Source organism: Scomber japonicus, chromosome 7 (assembly GCF_027409825.1).
Source record: "Scomber japonicus isolate fScoJap1 chromosome 7, fScoJap1.pri, whole genome shotgun sequence".
NCBI lineage: Eukaryota > Metazoa > Chordata > Actinopteri > Scombriformes > Scombridae > Scomber > Scomber japonicus.
Window position 1 is genome coordinate 30489763 of NC_070584.1, and position 17392 is coordinate 30507154.

The 17392-nt window shown below is 42.9% G+C and overlaps 1 protein-coding gene across 1 annotated transcript in view; it reads right to left on the reverse strand.

Moving 5' to 3' along the window:
• Positions 1–1541: 1541 nt before the first annotated feature.
• Positions 1542–17392, reverse strand: part of LOC128362303 (desmoplakin-B) — a 31447-nt gene continuing 15596 nt past the window's right edge. Inside the window, exons 14-24 of the mRNA XM_053323044.1 lie at positions 16634–16820; positions 15863–16125; positions 15590–15768; positions 13760–13898; positions 12789–12982; positions 11990–12152; positions 11802–11885; positions 11602–11709; positions 11358–11456; positions 9274–11100; positions 1542–7748 (exon numbers count right to left, since the gene is read on the reverse strand). Coding sequence (XP_053179019.1) covers positions 2136–7748; positions 9274–11100; positions 11358–11456; positions 11602–11709; positions 11802–11885; positions 11990–12152; positions 12789–12982; positions 13760–13898; positions 15590–15768; positions 15863–16125; positions 16634–16820 — 8856 coding nt within the window. The 3' untranslated portion in view covers positions 1542–2135. The remainder of the gene's footprint in view (positions 7749–9273; positions 11101–11357; positions 11457–11601; positions 11710–11801; positions 11886–11989; positions 12153–12788; positions 12983–13759; positions 13899–15589; positions 15769–15862; positions 16126–16633; positions 16821–17392) is intronic.

Sequence of the window (17392 nt, forward strand, 5' to 3'; positions counted from 1 at the left end):
CACGCACGCACACGCACGCACGCACACACACACACACACACACACACACACACACACACACACACACACACACACACACAGCTAAATTAGAGTTGTTTAAAAACAAGTTACTTTTTTGGTGATGAGACTTATTTTAAGTGTAATGACATTTATTTTGAGTTTCTGCAGTGTTTTATTATAATGCACATGATTGTCACACAATGTTCTATTTATTATCTATTACTGTATATTTTTTGCTACCAATTAAACTAATCACAGCCCTCGTGGTCTGCGTTATAGGAGACTATTTTTTTTCTATGCAATCTCATCATATTCCTGGCCAAGTATCATATTCATGAATATAAAGTGTTAAAAACGAAACCTTCCTTTTGTACCTTTAAAAAGGAGGCAGTCCTACATTAAAAACATTATCTACCTCTTGCAATAGAAAAGCTGTGGTCCAAATTGAATGTATTGTTCTAATTTTAATATATATATATATTTTATATTGTGTACACCATTTTTATTTCATATTTATGTTTTGTTTGTAACCCCTGGTGTTGTATATCTGTTTGCTTCCCTATTTTCATATTACTACTGTGGTTTCTGTAAATGATGCTTATTGAATCAATAAAGCTTTATTTTTAAAAAAAAGCCTTAACGGTTCCACAACAACGCTAACTTCCCGTAGGATAATGTTACTACACAAGCTAAATGTTGACCATTAACCTACCAAAATAGCCTAAACTTATACAACAACAATATACAGCAACAAAAGCACCATGAGATGTGAACAAAGTTTTTCGTTTATTGCTTTTATTGTAGCAACGTCAATTCACTCACCGACATTACTTTCCAACGTCTCTTCATCTTCTCTCTTAACTTTTAGCCGGGAGGGAAGATGGAAAGGGGAGGAGCAACTTGGGGAATATTTATAGATGTGGAATATGGGCGGGGTTTGATATGTATGGGCGGGGCTTAAACAGTTGGCCAGCTTCTTTGTTTGTTTTTAAACTTCTGGCTTTTTATATGAAGACATTTGATAATACCAACTATTCATAAAGATGTCTGTTTACTGAGGAAGGTGCTTTTACAGTAATAATTAACATGTTTTAACTCTTTAATTTGAATCTGCTCCAATACTTGTCCTCAAGGTCTGAAGACTCATTGAAAAAAATGAATAATTATTGGATGTCGAGCAAATTGTAAACAATATAACATCAATAAGAAAATAAATACAGTGACGTCATCAATGTAGGTATTTTTGTCAAACAAATGATTTTTTATTATTACTATTACTTGTCTTTAACAGTTGATTTGACCATTTATAACTTGACCAATCTGATATTACTTTCCCCCCAGTGTCCTTAAATGTGAGTGTGCTTTACGCCTTTTAGACTAAATGTTCATCAGTCCCATTTCATAGTATTGTAACAACAAGGGTTGAGCTGCTAAAACTATGACACAAAATAATGAATATCCCCTTATCTAGTATCAATTTAAAGTGTTTTGAGTGTGTCTGATAGTGTGACCATGAATAAGTGAACAGTCATGAATTAATATGAGCAAAATGTTAGCCTTTTATTTTGAGTTATTGAGAAACTTACAAAACTGGAAGCAAAACACCCATGATAAACAAATGCAGTACAAAATTATAGTTATGCTAGTATAGGCAATCCAAGCTTGCACCTCTCCCCACACAAAATAGGCACTTAGGCTGTTTTAGCTGTAAAATAAATGCAAACATAACACCATTATGCTACCGAAGTAAAGCTTCAAAATGAGCTTTTGGAAAATTTGAAATATGTGTATGCAAACAAACAATATGGCAATAATTTCTAGGCCTATTCTAGGAGTAACAATTATATTAATTACACTTTACTTTCAATCCAAATACCTTAAGATGGCTGCCATTAATACTTAAGTTCATTGTCACAAAAATATCTTTGATGTGTTCATTCTCATGATCCTTTAAACTATAGCATTTTAAAGGCTTAAAGATTAGACAAACAAAGCTAAAAATCTAAAACTATGCAAAAAAGTTTAAGAATTTAAAACATTAACCTTTGCATTATTCTCCTTTTACAATACAATACCCCAACCAATTCTGATTCATAAACAATGTGCAGGACTTTTTTTAATGTTTTGTTTTTGGTTTATTTCAAGGATCTGGAGGAGAAGGTGGTGAGGCTGCTGTGACTGTAGCGACTGGTTAATAAGGAGGTGGGGGAGCCCAAGTCCACACTGCTTCTGCGGGAGCTTCGTCGTGAGCCACTCCTTGAGCCCGTGGTGGATCCAGGAGCAGAGGAGACATTGTAGGGACTGCTGATGCCTTTGGAAGACATAGACGACGCCTGTAGCATTCTTACCCCGGTGCTTTCCTCCACCATGCAATTGTCAAGAGCCTCCTTGTAAGAGATCTTTAGCTTGCTCTTGGGGCATGTTAGGTTCTTTGCGTGGTGTCTGACATCATGGAGCTTCTGGGCTGCTCTCTCATCCAACCAGCCCATTTTTAAAGCATCTTCTATGGTTCTTCTGCAGCCCATTTCTGGGTCATAAAGCCCCCCTGTTACAACCTGGAACTCCATGAACCTCTGGCCTGCCTCATATGGAAGCCACATCTCCTTCACAGCCTCCGCAGCTGACATTTTCTTCTTGGTTTTTACATCCTCAAAGCCAATGTAAGCTTTCTGGGCAGCCTTGAGTTTAGTGGCCATGTCGTCATATATTATACCCATACGGGCGGCCTCTTGGATGCTCAGCTTACGGCCAGTTGTGGGATTGACAATTCCTCCAGTGCAGGCCTGGGCCTCCAGCAGTCTTTGGGCAGTGATGGTATCCACAAGACCACGATCTAGAGCCTCCGTGATGGTTATCTTTTCTAAAGTGTCTGTGTCAAACATGGCACCCACAGGTTCTTGGTCACCAATTGTTTCAAAGGGAGAGGCGAGAGAGATAGAAACACTGGATATTTGCTTAAGGTTATCAGGAAACTCTTCACCTACACTGCTGAGTGAAGTGGTTCGCTCTGTAACAGTAGTTCTTGTTGTAGTCATCTTAGAAAGAGTAGGTGACAAAGGCCTTGACATGACTGATGATGACGATGATGTTCTTAAAGTTGAAGATGATGTACCTGAAGATGCGCCTGAGGCTGCTGATCTTGAAGTAGATGACGATGTCATAGATGATGTACCTGAAGATGCACCTGTGGCTGCTGATCTTGAAGTTGATGACGATGTCACAGAAGTTGTACTTGAAGATGCACCTGAGGCTGCTGATCTTGAAGTTGGTGATGATGATGCATGTTTGGTCTTACTGGTGATGATATCTGCAAACTGAGTAAGGGTGATGGCATGCGAACGGTACCGGTCAAAAACTGCCTGATCAATTACTCGCTTTTCAAGCAGCTCAGAAATGTCATACTGCCTCCCAGTCTTCTTGTCAGTGATAACAAACCGCTTAGATCCATCTGGAGCAGTGATAGTGGTCTCTTCCCACTCACACTCCTGCTCGGACAGCTCCAGGAAGGTGTCGTAGTCGATGTACCCTTTGTCATAGGCTTCACGTATTGTCATCTCTTTGTTAGTCTCTGGGTCCACAATTACCACTCTTCTCTTTCTCAGGGTGTTCTTGGAAGTCGACTCTTGCTTTTTCTTGTCTATGATCGGCAAAAGGATAAGGCCATCCTTATTTGTGATACAGCGTTTCTTTAGGTCCAGATAGGTTAGATTTTCCTGTGTGTTAGGGTCAAAGAAGCCCTTAGTATCATCACTCGGATCAGCCAGGATCTTGTTCATTTTCTCATCAAAGTAACCTCTCTTGTAGGCTACATTTACATCAATACGGTGGCTATGTGCAGGATCAATTATACCACCGCTGGCAATCTGGGCCTCTAGCAGACGGATGCCATGACCTTTCTCCACTAAACCTTTCTCTATGGCCTGGAAGAGGGAGATAATGTTGTCTGTACCAGGCATATTGTAACCAGTCACAGCCTTCTCTGCTGATAGCAGTTTGTCCTTGAACTCTGGCCCGAACAGTCTTTTCTTATAGGCATCACCTACAGTCAGGTACAGATTGTTGACAGGATCAACTAGAAAACCTGAAGCAGCTTGGGCTTCAAGCAGTTCCAGAGTGGTCCCAGGTCGCAACAGTCCGTCTTTCATGGCCTGATAGATGGATATCACCTTATTACTGGCTTCATCATAAACTCCTGCTATGCAGGTGGAACCTCTCAGGTAGGAATGCAGGCGATCTTCAATATCATGGCTTGTCAATCTGCCCTCCCTCAGTCGGTCCATATCAGACCGTTCCAGCAGGTTTGCATCTACCAGATCTTGGACTAACACCTGGTCCCTGAGCCCCTGGACAGTTATTGGTTTTTCTGGTTCAGGGAGAAGCAAAAGGCCTGTGCTTGGATCTGCTTTACATTTTTTCTTCAGAGCCACATAGCTAGTTGTTTGTTGGGTGATTGGGTCAAGATAGACCACAGGACTCTGATTCAGGGCCTGGTATAGGTCCATATCAATGAGATCCCGATCCACAGCTATGTCTTTGGGTAGGAATACACTGAGAGTAGGATCCAAAATACCCCCTGCGGACTCTTGAGCTTGAAGTATTCTTAAAGCAGTTTCCTTGTCAATTAGTCCCTTCTTCATGGCCTGACCAGCTGACAGGAGGTTAGAAGTTGTTGGGTCTTGGTAACCCATAGCAGCAAACTCAGCTGCAAACAACTTTGATTCATCCTTTTTATCCACTACTCCTCTTGCACATGCTTCCTTTACTGTCAGTTTCTGATTAGTTCTTGGGTCAATAATGTGACCTGTGGCTGCCTGAGCATCCAGTAGCATGTCAGCACTGTCAGAAGATATAATGTTTTGTTTCTTTGCCTCTGTAAAGGACATTTTCTTCAAAGGTCCAGCTGCAATCCCTGCAATTGACCCGGTTCCCTTCAAGAAAACCCTTTTATCCACTGACACCTCTGGGACAGTTTTCTCACCCTTTATTAGTTGGTTAAATGTTGGTTTGTCTAGGATCCCACAATCAAGCAACTGCTGTGCTGAGACTGACTTACGGACACCATCAAACATCAATTTGGAAGGGTCTTTCCTCTCAGTGATGGACAAAAGCTTCATACCTGTGTGAGATTCTGTTTTGCAGCTATTCTTCAAAGCCCCATAGCTGACATCACGCTGAGTATCTGGGTCAAGGTAACATGCAGGGATCTGGTTTAGAGCATGACAGAGGTCTTCATCCAGCAGGTTGCGCTTGATAGCAGTGTCTTTAGGGAGGAACACACTGAGGTTGGGATCTAGAATGCCCCCTGCACACTCCTGGGCCTGCAGCAGGCGTAGCCCAGTCTTCCTGTCAATTAGTCCCTTATTGATGGCCTCAAATACTGACAGAGGCTTTGCTGTGCTCAGATCCCGGTAGCCCACTGCAGCAGCTTCTGCTGCTAATAATCTATCTCGATCACTCATATCCACCACTCCACTGGCACATGCCTCCTCTACTGTCAGCTTCTGATTGGTGCGTGGGTCGATGATATGGCCAGTTGCTGCCTGAGCATCCAACAGCAAATTTGCACTGTCTATGGGCATGCACATCTGTTTCTTGGCTTCTGAGAAAGACATTTTCCCTGAAAGTCCAGCAACTATACCAGCAATTGATCCTGTCCCCTTCAGAAAGATCTTTTTGTCCAATGACACCTCTGGGACAGTTTTCTCCCCCTTTAGTAGCTGGTTAAATGTAGGCTTGTCAAGTATTCCACACTCAAACAGCTGCTGTGCTGAGACTGGCTTACGGACACCATCAAACAACAATTTGGAAGGGTCTTTCCTCTCAGTGATTGGCAAAAGTAGCAGACCTGTGTGAGGCTCTGCCTTGCATCTTTTCTTCAAAGCCCCATAGCTGACATCACGCTCAGTTTCTGGATCAAGGTAACACGCAGGGGTCTGGTTTAGAGTACGATAGAGGTTTTCATCCAGAAGACTGCGCTTGATAGCAGTGTCTTTAGGGAGGAACACGCTGAGGTTTGGATCTAGAATGCCTCCGACACACTCCTGGGCCTGCAGCAGGCGAAGCCCAGTGTTCTTGTCAATTAGTCCTTTATTGATGGCCTCAAATACTGACAGAGGCCTTGCTGTGCTCAGATCCCGGTAGCCCACTGCAGCAGCTTCTGCTGCTAATAATCTATCTCGATCACTCATATCCACCACTCCTCTGGCACATGCCTCCTCTACTATCAGTTTCTGATTGGTGCTGGGGTCAATGATATGGCCAGTCGCTGCCTGGGCATCCAGCAGCAAATCTGCACTTTCTAGGGGCAGAAGATTCAGTTTTTTTGCTTCTGACAAAGACATTTTGATACGATTCCCAACTAAAACACCAGCAATGGGCCCAGTCCCCTTCAGACTGATGTTTTTGTCTACAGATACCTCTGGGACAGTTTTCTTTCCCTTCTCTAGGTCTTTAAATGTTGGTTTGTCCAGGACACCACAATCAAGCAACTGCTTGGCTGTGACAGGTTTCCGAACACCATCAAAGATGAGTTTGGAGGGGTCTAGCTTTTCTGGTACAGGAAGAAGTAGAAGGCCTGTGTGTGGATCTACTTTGCATCTCCTCTTCAACGACATATAGGTTACACCATCCTCACTTTCTGGGTCCAGATAGAGCTCAGGCCTCTGATTGAGAGCACGATATATGTCTTCATCAATTAGATTACGTTCAATGGCTGTGTCTTTGGGAAGGAACACACTAAGAATAGGGTCTAGAATGCCCCCCACAGACTCCTGTGCTTGTAGCAGGCGCAGTGTTGTGTTCCTGTCAATCATTCTTTTCTTCATGGCCTGAAATACTGAAAGGGGTTTGCCTGAGCTGGGATCACTATATCCAAGAGCTGCAGCCTCTGCTGCCAACAACCTCTCTCGATCCTCTTCATCAATTACACCTTGATAACGTGCCTCTTCAACTGTCAACTTCTGATTAGTTCTGGGGTCAATGATGTGGCCTGTGGCAGCCTGTGCATCCAGGAGCAGGTCAACGCTATCTGATGGCAGGAGATTCTGATTCTTAGCTTCAGTGAAGGTCATTTTACATATGGGACTAGTAACAGACTGTGGACCCATTGTACTTTCAATTATCACACCAGCTATTGGGCCCGTCCCTTTTAGATTGACCTTTTTGTCACCAGACACCTCAGAGACAGTCTTATGCCCCTTCAAAAGCTGGCTGAATGTTGGCTCCTCCAAAACACCACAGTCATGCAACTGGGTTGCTGTGACTGGCTTGCGGACGCCATCAAAAACCAAGGGTGGGGGCTCTTTAGCTTTCTTCAACTCATCCTCGATGGTTTGTCTGACAACATTCAGCTCAACTAGTTCTTTCTGGAGGAGTGTCAATTTACTTCGATATGTCTCCTCAAGCTCCTTTAGTTCCCTCATCAACCTCTCTATCTCACTTTTCAACGAGTTCCGTTCCCTCTCCAGACGATCCTTGTCTGTTTCATACTGTATAACCAGTGTTTGCTTACAATCATGCTGGTCCTTCCAGTAACATAAATCTTTCTTCACCTTCTCATTCTCATCCTGTATATGTTGCTTGTTGCAAACTTCAGACTCTAAAGATAGTTTGATACGACTGAGTTCCTCCTCTAGCATTTTGAGGCGATCTCTGTCCTTTTCTAACGACTTCAGTTTCAGCAACAGAGTATCTCTTTCATTCACAATCTCATTGTACTGGGACTGAATGGACTGCATGGAAGCTGTAGTCTGCAGAAAAATAGAGGAGAGAAGAGAGAGAGGAAAAGTTTAGTCAATTTAAAAACATCTAGTCTACAGTATATTAAGAACCATCATTTGTCTCAGCATTTTACATCACAGTATATAATCAATCATAATGGGATAGAACAAGTCAAAATTGAAATACAATTGAAACCACTATCAGACATTGTTATAAAACAAACAACTACACCTCAACACCAGTAAATTTGCACTGCTACTAGTTATTCTTAATGGTAAACTATGATTCTAGCAAGGAGGACAGCACACATACTTGCTATTTTTGATCCTTCTAATAGCAAAAGCAAAAATACTGAAAGGAGGTCCAACATTTGGCTCACAACTTTATTAGGAGCAATAAATATGACATCACAAGTTGACAGTTTCTTTTCTTGCTGATTTAGCTTGAGCCTATTTGTTACCTCCATTTGTATAATTTAAATTTGAAAAAGTCAACTTTTTCAATGTGTGTGTGTGTGTGTGTGTTCACAGTGTGTGTGAAATATACTATAATTGAACAGACAAAAAGCTATTAGTTATGATAATAAAAATGCATTAATGTAATCTACCTAATTTAAGTCAATTGTATTATGCTTTTTAGAAAAGATAGCCTTTTTGCCCAAGTGTGGGTCAAAAGACCTAAACAGCAAGTGTGTGCGCTGCTTTGTTGAGTTAGCAGTCTGATATGCAAATTTCTAATTCTATAAGAAAACAGGAAAATTAAGACAATGTCTTGCAAAATGGGGAAGTATCATTAATACTGATAAGAAATTTCAAATACACCTAAGTTTTCATTAAATCAACCTCCCCAAAACTAGCAACTACAACTACTATTAACACTACTACCCTACACTAAACTACTTCTTTTAAATCATAGTAGACTACATTCTGCAAATGTGAAAAACAGCACAGATACAGTAGATAATGTAAACAGATGGGTGCCAATCTTGATTGACTTGATCTCAAAAAGCAAGAATTTTCTCTTTCAAGAAATTTTGGATGTTTTTGAGTGGACATTTTTTTTTAATTGTTAGGGTTAGGGTGCTGTTTTTACACATTTGCAGATTGCATCTTACAAGCTATTAAGATGCAAAGGTGCAACATATGACAACAATATGATGATGAACAATAATCAAATTGTATAAGACCAGAAGACCGGCGGCAGTGACGTCATTGACGGTGTTGATAGTTTTGGGCAAAAGAAGCAAAGGCAAAAAAGCATGCGGGCTGTACATTTTTGCACAGTGAGCAGGGAGACACTAGGTCAGGGAGGTCGGCAAGCAGAGAGGCGCAGAATAGATTATACTTGCATGCAAGTAATTGACATGCAAGTTCATTTAGACACATACAGATGTATGTGTTTAAATCGAAGTTACCAAGTTGGAAGTAACTATAAGGGATCTAGAGGGCAGGCAAAGAGTTGGCTATAGACAGTCGAAACTATTTGATTGTTCCAAGGTAGGACTCTGATTTGAAAAGATGAGAACAGTCCAGGAGACATTTTTCTTCCATGTACCTCGATGGCTTGCTTTCTTATTTTCTCAGTCTCCAGCTTGAGTTTCTCACTTTCCAAGGAGAGTTCGGAGACCAGGTTGCGGTAGTCTACATTGTGACGCTCACTGGCCTGCAGCTGTAGCTCCAGTGCTGTGATTTGAGAGTACAGATCGTCATCACTTCCCATTTTGGATTTCAAGATCTCCTCTTTATCATGTCGTGCTGCCCTTAGCTCCTCCTCCAGCTTCAGCCTCTCTTTGGTCTGGGTTTCTATCATCTCCTTCAGCCTTTTAAGCTCAACAGAGTTCTCGTTCAGTGTCTTACTCTTCTCTTCTATAGTTTTGTAAAGACCCTCGTTTCTGAGATTTGCCTCTTTGACTCGTGTCTGCTCCTGGAGGAGTTGTTGCTGCAGGGTTTTCAGCTCAGCATTCAGTTTTGTTATGTGCTCTGAAGATGTCTTGTTTTGTTTCAAGCTCCTCTCCAGCTCCTCCTGCAACCTGAGACGTTCTCCTTCACCTCTCTTTTCTGACATGCTGGTTTGTTCTTGGCTCTGGCGTAGCGTAGCAATGGTGTTGCTGTACTCCTTCATGGTCATAGTGGTGCTTTCCAGTTCTGTTTCTAGCTGCCTTTTTCTAGCCACCTCCTCTTGGTTGGCTTTCCTCAGGATCTCCAGTTGGCTCTCCAGACCATCTCTCACACCTTGAAGGTCCTTGAGGCGTCCCTGTACCCTGTTCATGTTCTGTTCTACTCTGCTTCGCTCCTTGATCTGTCTCTCCAGCTCGAAACGCACCTTTTGAAGCTCCTCCTCACACTCCTTCAGCTGGGTCACAGCTACTGATGAATTAGTCAGCTTTACCTGCAGTTGGGACACACTCTGCTCAAGCACACCCTGGCCTTCCTCTGTGGTTTTCCTCCTGCGGGTCTCCTCATCTAAACTGTGTGTGATGTAGGCCAGCTCTTCATTCTTCTCCCGCAGGGTCTTCATGAGCTCACCCAGCTCCTCCCTGTACTGGCTACTTTCCTCATCTCTCTGCCTTATCAACAACTCCACCTGACTTTCCAGTTCTCTCCTCCTGCGTGCTTCCTCTGTGATAACCAACTGCTGACTGTGAGTTTCTCCCTCTGCTCTCTTCCTTTGTTCCTCTGTTTGGTTGAATGACATCCTGAGCCTCCTGAGCTCCTCCTCCAGATCCCTCCTCTCTGCCTCCACCCTGTCACACTGGAGCTGGAGCTCAGCTGTATCCTCCTCCTTCTGGGTTGCCAGCTTCTGGATGTCCACACGAGTGACATGGATCTGGGATTCATAGCTGAGCTTTAAGTTATTGACCTCCGCACTGCATTGGCTCCTTACCTTTGACATCTCCCTCTGCAGCTCCTTGATCTTCTCTGCTTCCTCAGCCAGCTGCCGACGTAGCAGTTCAAGCTCGTATTCCTTAGTTGACAAACTCTTCTCCAGCTCTATCTTGGACCAGCTAACAGTCTCGAGCTCTGACTGCCTCTTCTTCAGCGTTGATTCGTACTCCTCCTGCTGCTGAAGATAGCGTTCTTCTGCCAGCCTCTTCTTCCTCCTTTCTTCCTCAAGCAAGTAGTTGATGTTTGTCATCTGATCGCTGAGGTCTGACAGCTGGCTCTGAGTGGTGTCCAGGCTGTCCTTGGTGGCAGTGCACTGCAGGACCGTGCTTCTCTTCACTTCCTCCACTGACAGCAGCTGCTCCTTTGACTGGGACAGCTGCAGCAGGTAGCGGGAAATGTCGTCTTCCAGTGATTTGTTCTTGGTATTGCACTCTTGCATATTTTCCCTCAACTCGCGAAGTTCTTCCTCTAACAGCTCAATCCGGGTGTTTCGTATCTGAAAGCAAGATACAGTGAAGATGAATGCAAAGGTAGTTTTAAAAAGGCATTGCACTTCACCATCAAATTCATCATCATGGAATTACCAAACACCCAACTTGCATTACTAATTTTTGGCCACTTGGTGGCAGCACAACAAGCTGTAAACAGAGCAGTGAAATATTACACTGTATAAAACAGATATGGTACAAAATTGTTTTCTAGTTATACATCCACAAATATTTATCTATAATCTACAAAATACATATTCAGTACCTTAAGCTCCTCCATGTTTTTGAGCAGCTCTCCCAGGAATTTGTGGTAGTTACCAGACAGGGTAAGCAGCTCCATGTAACGGGTCTGGATTTGAATAGCCTAGGAGTAAAAAACACAGTAAGGGTTAATCACTTAAATTCACAGATTCACTTAAGAATAATTTAATTGCCCCACTATTTAACCCCTTCCTTTTATCTTCAGGCATTGAAAATGAAAAAAAAGTTATCCACTTGGGTTAAATTACCTCCTCATTAAGATCCATCGATGGCGATCTCAGCATTGTCCTCTTGATGGGGATGTTGAGCAAAGTCTCTAAACCAGAGGCGTATGAGGCAAGGTCCGTTTCATACTCCTGTAAAGAAACATTGAGACAGGTGTGAGAAAATAAAGTTAAATGCATTTGTTTGATGCATTTGAAGTCTAGATATATTTAGGCCTCCTTACCTTGATGGAGTTCACACAGGCCACATTGTCCCGCAGCACTCTCTCTAATGTCTCCTTCTTCGCTTTGATTTCTGAGTTCAGTGCCTTGAGGAGAAGAATATAAAGATGTCAGGTCTCTCATGACTTAACACAAATGGGCATAGACTCTCAAGAGGTTGATTAATAGTAACAGAGGCTGAGCAGGAGACCTTCTGGGTATTTATGTGGTCTTTCAGAGCCTCGACGCTGTGTATTTTGGAGGCCTGCAGGGTGTCCTGCTTCTTCCGTGTGACATCAATCCATTCGATGAGGGAGGAACTGGTTTGCTTGTAGTGCTGCAGCTGAGGCAGATACAACTGCAAATCCTGGAGTCTGAGCAAGAGCAGGAGAAAGAACAGAGAGCACCCATAACTTCTGTACCTTTCTCAAGAGACACATTGATGACTGTTGCTGATTGTGAGATACTGAGAAAAAGCCTGAGAGTGGGATTTTCTTGTTATAAAAAAGACTTGATTTGATGGCAGGCTGGTGTAAATGAGTTGTCCTGTGTCTAGGGACGTGGGTCGTAGTCTCTATTATTTTTTCAATTAATAAGTTGCCTGTTTAATCTATTCTAATCTATAAATTGTCAGGAAACAGTGAAAAAAATCCCATTCCAATTCCCAGAAGCAGAACACAAGCTAGTGCCAGCTTTTTACTTTTTCACTTTTTCTTTTTGACCCCTAAAGGAGGTATAAGGACATTGTGACACATAAAAAACAAAAGAAAAATGTATCTAGTAATGTACAAATATAATACAACAGAAGAGAAAATGATAACTAACTAAATAAGCCTATAGTAAATACTCAATAGAGATTTAAAGAGTATCATCTGCTCCTCTTACTTGATGAATGACTCAAACAACAAATACATTTTAAAATATCAAAAATGATTATGGACGACATAATAATCATATAGATGAGCACTTCATTATTAGGCAGACCACTACATGCAATAAAAGAGACATACCTGGTGTCAATCTGTCCATCGATTCGTCTCCAGCGGTCTGACAGCAGGCTCACCTGCTCCGTGCAACGGCACAGCATCATGTCACATCTGTGGAAAGATCCTCCCACCTGACTGTTCCAGTGGGTCGCCTTAGAGAGCTCTGACTCCATGGAGGTCAGGAAATGCCTCTTCTGATCCAACTCTGCCTTAATATTCTACATGTGAACACACGACATGCAGGAAAACATCAGTCAGAAGTGATATTGACATCAAGTCTGTCAGTCTGTTCACAGGTGTTTGGGAGTACTACTGCATATGTGAGAAAGGTTGTGTGAAGTCAGAGGGCTGCAGCACAAAGTCTGATAAATTGCCTCAAGTCCGAAGACTACAGGTTTGAAAATGAATGGCTACCTGGGTGGGTGGGTGGCTGGGAGTAGGGGTTTTGTTTGTATTTGTTTGGTTTGTTTATGTGTGATAAGAGCAATCTACTAAAAAGGAGAAAAAAATGGAAGTACTACATGTTTAAGTTCTGTTTAAGCTCTGTATGCCATATTATACACTTCCTAGAATAAAGCATATATATATAAAAAAAAAAGAAAATTAATGAGCTTGAGGAAACATTATCTCTCATAACAAGAATAAGGACAAAGGATGTGTGGTGTAAAAAATATAATTATCTCTATTTCTGCTGTATCGAGTTTGATAAACTGTCCATCATAGGAGTGCAATGCTAAATTCATGGAGTAGCCTTTAAAAAGCCACAGAAAATAACTCCCTGGTCTTCTCACACCAGCTTCTCTAATTCAACCTGATGGGTGATCGGTGAGCCATGCACAAATATGCTCTGTTATTCTGTTCCAGCTGCAGTTTGCCAAAGGGTCAGTATCCCCAAGAGATTATGTTTGACTTACATGCAATACATGTTCATGCAAAAAAGTATTGATTTTTGGACAAAGTTTAGGAGTATATACATAATATCGCTCATAAACTACCTTCAGAGTCAACATGTACTCTTCCACTTCACTTGGCGACAGAGAAGTGGTCTCCTTCTCTGTGAGTCTCGCCTCGTGAACTTTCACTATGTCTTCAGCCTGCGCCACGCTCTGCAGCAGGTCCCTCAGAGCTCGCAGTCTGATAAAGGAGAGAGAGAGAGAGAGAGAGAGAGAGAGAGAGAGAGAGAGAGAGAGAGAGAGAGAGAGAGAAAGAGAGAGAGATAAAGAGAGCGAAAGAGAGACAGAGAGAGAGAGAAAGAGACAGAGAGAGCGAGAGATAAAGAGAGAAAGAGAGAAAGAGAGAGAGAGACAGAGATAGACAGAGAGAGCGAGAGATAAAGAGAGAGAGAAAGAGAGAAAGAAAGAGAGACAGGGAGAGAGAGAGCGAGAGACAGAGAGAGAGAGAGAGAGAGAGAGAGAGAGAGAGAGAGAGAGATGAGATTAAATAAAAGTTAGCTTCACAGTCAGCGATGAAGTTCAATACATTCTTTTTTTTTAAATGATGTGCTAGAGCTGCCTGTCAAGAGTAACTTCTTTTATAATTTGGTTTGTGAGAGAGCAGAGGATAAGTCATAGTATCACATTTCACTCAAAGATCAATGATATGTTCAGAAGTATAATATAAGGAAAGGAAATCTGCAGTGCTCCTGATATTACAGAATGACTTACAGAACACTTTTTAAATTCAACTTCTGCTAAAACTCCCTCATATAAATCAGCTGGAGTTGTTCCACTGCATGTAAGCGAGGGACCTAAATAACTATCCGTCCGTATCTAAGCTGTCTTGTCTGTCTAAGATCTTACAAATGAAAGCTACTCTGTGCCTCTATGGTGGTTAATAATGTGATGATAACCCACTGTACTACACTCCTAAGATCTGATCTATCGAAGGCTTTTGATACTACTTCCTGTTCAGCATTTTTAACAGTTAATATGAAGCTTATTTCATTATAACACACTTGTGGGCACCCATAACTGAAGGCTGAGCTATAAACAGAAAATTAATGACATGATAGTAGAACAAAGTTATAACAACTTCCTTCCTCCCTCTCACTTTCTTTCCTCCCCATTACCTTCCTTATTTCTTTCCTTCCTTCCTTCCTCCCACCTTCTCTCTCTTTCCTTCCTCCCTCCCACCTTCTCTCTCTTTCCTTCCTCCCTCCCTCCTTCCTTCCTTCCTTCCTTCCTTCCTTCCGTCTGTCCTTCCTCCTTTATTCCTTCCTTCTGTCCTTCCTTCCTCCCTCTCGCTTTCTTTCCTCCCCATTACCTTCCTTATATCCTTCCTTCCTTCCTCCCTCCTTCTCTCTCTTTCCTCCCTCCCTCCTTCCTGCCTTCCCTCTGTCCTTCCCCCTTTATTCCTTCCTTCCTTCCTTCCTTCCGTCTGTCCTTCCCCCTTTATTCTTTCCTTCTGTCCCTCCTTCCTTTCCTCCCCATTACCTTCCTTCTTTCCTTCTTCCCTCCCTCCTACGTTTCTTCCTGCCCTCCCTCCTACCTTCCTTCCTCCCTTCCTTCCTTCCTTCTTCCTCCCTTCCATCCCTCCTTCTTCCCTCACTTCCTTCCTTCCTTCATCCTCCCTCCTTTCCTTTCTTCTTCCTCCCTTACTTCCTTGACTCGAGGACAACAGGAGGGTTAATAATACTTGTGATTAGTTAAATAGTAATAGTGTGTGTGTATGTGTGTGTGTGTGTGCGTGTGCGTGTGTGTGTGTGTGTGTGTGTGTGTGTGTGTGTGTGTGTGTGTGTGTGTATTGTTTTATATGAGTTAAACAAGTTATCTGTGACTTCCTGAATGAACAAAGCTTGAGTTTTGAGTTTGTTAATGTAGGTTTACCTCTGCAGGTAAGCTGATGAGCCGCTCTCCAGGCTGGCGAGTCGTTGGTCGATGACTGCGACCTCACTGCGGAGGAACTGGGCTTTATCCGAATCGGTCATTCCCTCCAGCTCCTTTAAAATCCGCTCCTTCAGACGCAAGTACTCCTGGCGTATCGAGTCTACATCACGATGCACGGCCTACAAAAAAAAACATACATGCACAGGTCCAGTTGTTGTAATGTATTAATTTAAAGCCATTAGTCTGCTTGTATTTCTGAGTTTGTGTGTCTACCTCTAGTTGTGTAATCTTAACGCCACAATCGTGAAACCCGTCTTCTCCAAAGCAGATGTGAACATGCTGACTCAGCGAACCCTCGGCAGCCTCCAGCCTCAATCTGAGCGCGTGCAGTTCTGACAGACTCCGGGAGGAAGACACCACCACCACCTTCTTCTTCTTCACCACAGGCTCCGTCTTGGTCACTTTCACCACCTCTTTCTTCACTTTCGTCTCTGCTCTCCGTCGTTCTTCTTGTTGTAGTTGTTCTTGTTGTGCAACTGTGAGGAAGCCACAAGGTCATGCTTTGATCATTTGAAGAAGAAATCAACTAATTCTTTTACATGTCGACTCTAAAGCATACAGACATTGATTTTGCTGCATTCCTCCTTTCCTTCCTTCCTTCCTTCCTTCCTTCTGTCCTTCATCCCTCCTTCTCTTTTTTTCCCTTCCTCTCCCTTTCCTCCCTTCCATCTTCCCTTCCTCCATCCCCCTTTCTTCCTTCCTTCTGTCCTTCCTTCCTCCCTCCGTCCTTCTTTCCTTCCTTCCTTCCTTCCTTCCTTTCTTCCTTCCTTCCTTCCTTCCTCCTTCTGTATTCCCTCCTTCCTCCTTCCTTCCTTCCTCCCTTCCTCCCTTCCTTCCTTGACTCGAGGACAACAGGAGGGTTAAAAGTACCAGTGATGCAAATTAAGTCATAAAACGTTCTACATTTGGCCTGTAAGAAGATAAATTCTGCTAAATCATTCAAGAATCACAGGAAGTGTACGAGACATTTTTTATAATACTGACTGTAAACAGGCAGCTGCACCACCAGGTTGTCGTAGTGCGTCTGGGCTTCGGTGAACTTGTTCTCGATGCCCCTCTTGTCATCGTCAACAAACATCTGGGAGCCGTGGCTGCTCAGTTTGAACTCCTCGTAGTGAGTCTCCAGGCTCTTGATGATTTGACGGTACTCCTCGGGACGCATTCGGGCGAGCTGAACACACACACACACACACACACACACACACACACACAGACAGACACACACAATGTAAGACTTAGGTCTAAACCACATTTAAACACATTGCTTTGGTAAAGTTTTGGTTAATTAATGCTCGCTTTGGTTACAGTCACATTTAAATATGAATTCTCCTGTTTTTGTGGAGGGAAATATAAACTGTAATGACGCTACAGCTGATGAGGAATGGAGGAAGGAAGGATGGAAGGAAGGAAGGGAGGAAGGGTGGAAAGGAGTAAGGAGGGAGGAAGGAAGGAAGGAAGGAAGGAAGGAACGAAGGAAGGAACGAACGAAAGTAGTAAGGAGGAAAAGAGGAAGGAAGTAAGGAGAGAAGGAAGGAAAGAGGGAAGGAGGAAAAGAGGAAGGATGTAAGGAGAGAAGGAAGGAAGGAAGGAAGGAAAGGAGTAAGGAGGGAGGGAGGAAAAGAGGAAGGAACGAAGGAAGGAAGGAAGGAAGGAAGGAAGGAACGAAAGTAGTAAGGAGCAAAAGAGAAGGAAGGAAAGAAGGAAGGAGGAAAAGAGGAAGGATGTAAAGAAGGAAAGGAGTAA